A 2,610-nucleotide genomic window follows, 5' to 3' on the forward strand; every position below is an offset into this window, starting at 1 on the left:
ACATGCAAAAGATTATGTAGGAGGGGCTATCCGGAATGGTCCCTCACCAAAGCCAAAGCCAGTCTCCAATATCAATCGGGAAACACTTTTATATAAGGAAAGGACTGTGGACAGAAATGACCCTGCTCCCTTTACATTCTCAATGGAATATAATCCACAAATTGTATTAGGGAATAAATATATGACTGCCAATTTGACAGCCATTATGCTGAACTTCCAGGGTATATTTGAAATAAGAACCTGAATAATAAAATATCTGTTGTCTAATAACATAAAATATATTATCATCAAATTAAATTTCTTGTCTTCATCTTTTCCTTTTGACTTAAGACGAGCAATAAAGACATTTTTTCAAATATTTTCAGAACACAACGCACCTTCCACATTTTGGACAATACGGCTTTTAGAACATAAAACGTGATCTGCATCATGGAACTTGGAAATCAGACCCTGGTTACAGAATTTATCCTGATTGGTTTTTCCTGGAATTTCCAGGTTTGCATTTTCCTTTTTATTTTCTTCTTTATCATTTATATAATGACCATGTTGGGGAACGGATTCTTAATCTTCACCGTGATCGTCAGTCCTCAGTTACACACTCCGATGTATTATTTCCTCTGTAACTTGTCCTTCCTTGATTTGTGCTATTCATCAAATGCTCTTCCAAGGTTCCTCTATGATGTTTTATCAAAGAGTCGAAGAATTTCTGTCATTATGTGCTTGACACAGATGAGCATCGGCCTTATCCTAGCAGGGATCGAGTGTACATTGCTGGCGGTGATGGCCTATGACCGGTATATCGCTATATGCTTCCCCTTATATTACACCACCATTATGAGCTGGAGGGTGTGTAGGAACATCACTGCCAGTATGTGGTTAGGAAGCATATTTTTTTCATCGTTCCCCACTATTTTTCAGCCTCCTGTATTCTGTAAGGAAAACCAAGTCAATCATTTTTATTGTGAGGCTTTGATTCTTATGGAGTTGGCGTGTGGTGACACCTCCATTTACAAATTATCTGCAGTTATTACAGGAGTTTTTACACTGTTGGTGCCCACTGTTTTTATTGTTGGGTCTTATATTTGTATCATTATTTCTATATTAAAAATCCATTCTTCACAAGGACGATGTAAAGCCTTCTCCACCTGCGCATCCCATCTTACACTGGTGGTCTTGTTTTTTGGGACCTGTATGACCATGTACATGGGACAGGTGAAAATATTCTCATCTCATATGAAATATATTTCTTTGATTTATATAGTTGGAACACCACTTCTAAATCCTGTGATCTACAGCTTGAGAAATAATGAAGTGAAAGGAGCCTTTGCCAAAATATTGACCAGATGTTTATTATATTAGGATCATAGGCTACCAATCGGGTTGACCAATTTTAGTCAATAAAACCTCAACACCTTCTGGACATGGGAGGTACCGGTACGTTCTATTCAACAAGAGTTCTTGCAAATGTACTTCCTGGTGATCTTGTGGGCACCGGATATTTGCCTAGTTCAATTAATGTGGAAACTTCCACAGTAATAATCAATAGTGAGTATGACATCTTGATGGTTGTGTGAGGAAGGAGACCTTGAGTGTTGCAGGACATCAGCCCAACAATCATGTTGGAGTAATGTCCATAGCTGCAGACAGGTGCCAGAGAACCTGTCATGAACAGGCAAATTTGCCATGACTCACTGTTGGTTTGTTAAAAAAAAAATAAAGTGGGTAAATGTGGATTTAATCTGCGCGGCTGAATAATTCAGGATCCAGACCATGTAGCCATTAAATTGTGGATTTATTCTCAACGCATTTCAAAGTACAAGACTTCTTCATCAGGAGCACCACAGGAGCTTCATATAAATACATGTATCCGCACGCTCCGGTCCGAGTGCCGACGGCAGTGCCAGATTTTCATGCAAGAGTCTCTCGCAAGTGAGTATGAGCCCAAGCTTGTCTTTTGGCTCAAATTGGTGAGTACAATTTGATCATACTAATCACTTTATCCTGGATAAGACCCTAATACGCTATTATTCTCCAGCAGCACATACTGTTAGTTTGTTGACGTGTTTTGTTCCTATGGTCTCTTGTGTGATCTCTCTGTATTCCATGTTGTGATGATGAAGATAATGGTTAGTAATGTATGCCCCAGGTAAAATGGTTGACAGCCGATCTGCTCTTGGATCAGAGACCCTGTGGCATGACGTGGGTTCCAATCATTGTCATGGGAGCCTGATGTCGTCATGATGATATCCAGGTCACCAGAGCTAGTAAAGGTGCTAGATCACGCTCAGAGCATTATCAGCAACTTTCTCTGTCAATGCAGAGCTGACAGTTTGCATAGCATGGGGATGCTGCTGCATCTCTATCCTGTACAAGCGATCAGCCTGCAAAAAATGATAGTCCAATAGTGGGACAAATTAAAAAAATAAAAAAAAAAAGTTTTCAAATAATTGCAAAACTATAAAAAAAATCAAAAGATATTGCACTCAAATAAATATTTATATGAAAAAAATAAACAAAAAATGTACACATAATTAGTATCGCTGCATCCGGAACAACCTGACCTATAAAACTGTCCCATTAATTAATCCCTTTAGTGAACATCGTAAAAAA

General features: G+C 38.6%; 1 protein-coding gene across 1 annotated transcript; it reads left to right on the forward strand.

Annotated features, from left to right (window-relative positions):
- The first annotated feature begins 429 nt into the window (after nucleotides 1–429).
- Nucleotides 430–2,341, forward strand: LOC141074331 (olfactory receptor 5V1-like). The gene has a single exon (XM_073561958.1). The coding sequence runs from the start codon at nucleotides 430–432 to the stop codon at nucleotides 1,357–1,359; it is 930 nt and encodes a 309-aa protein (XP_073418059.1). The 3' UTR covers nucleotides 1,360–2,341.
- The last annotated feature ends 269 nt before the right edge of the window (nucleotides 2,342–2,610 follow it).

This window comes from Dendrobates tinctorius, unplaced genomic scaffold, assembly GCF_039654945.1.
Source record: "Dendrobates tinctorius isolate UK_male_01 unplaced genomic scaffold, ASM3965494v1 ptg000332l, whole genome shotgun sequence".
Taxonomy (NCBI): domain Eukaryota; kingdom Metazoa; phylum Chordata; class Amphibia; order Anura; family Dendrobatidae; genus Dendrobates; species Dendrobates tinctorius.

Coding starts and splice junctions, on each gene's coding strand:
- LOC141074331 (XM_073561958.1), top strand. CDS start 430: ATGGAACTTGGAAATCAGACCCTGGTTACAGAATTTATCCTGATTGGT.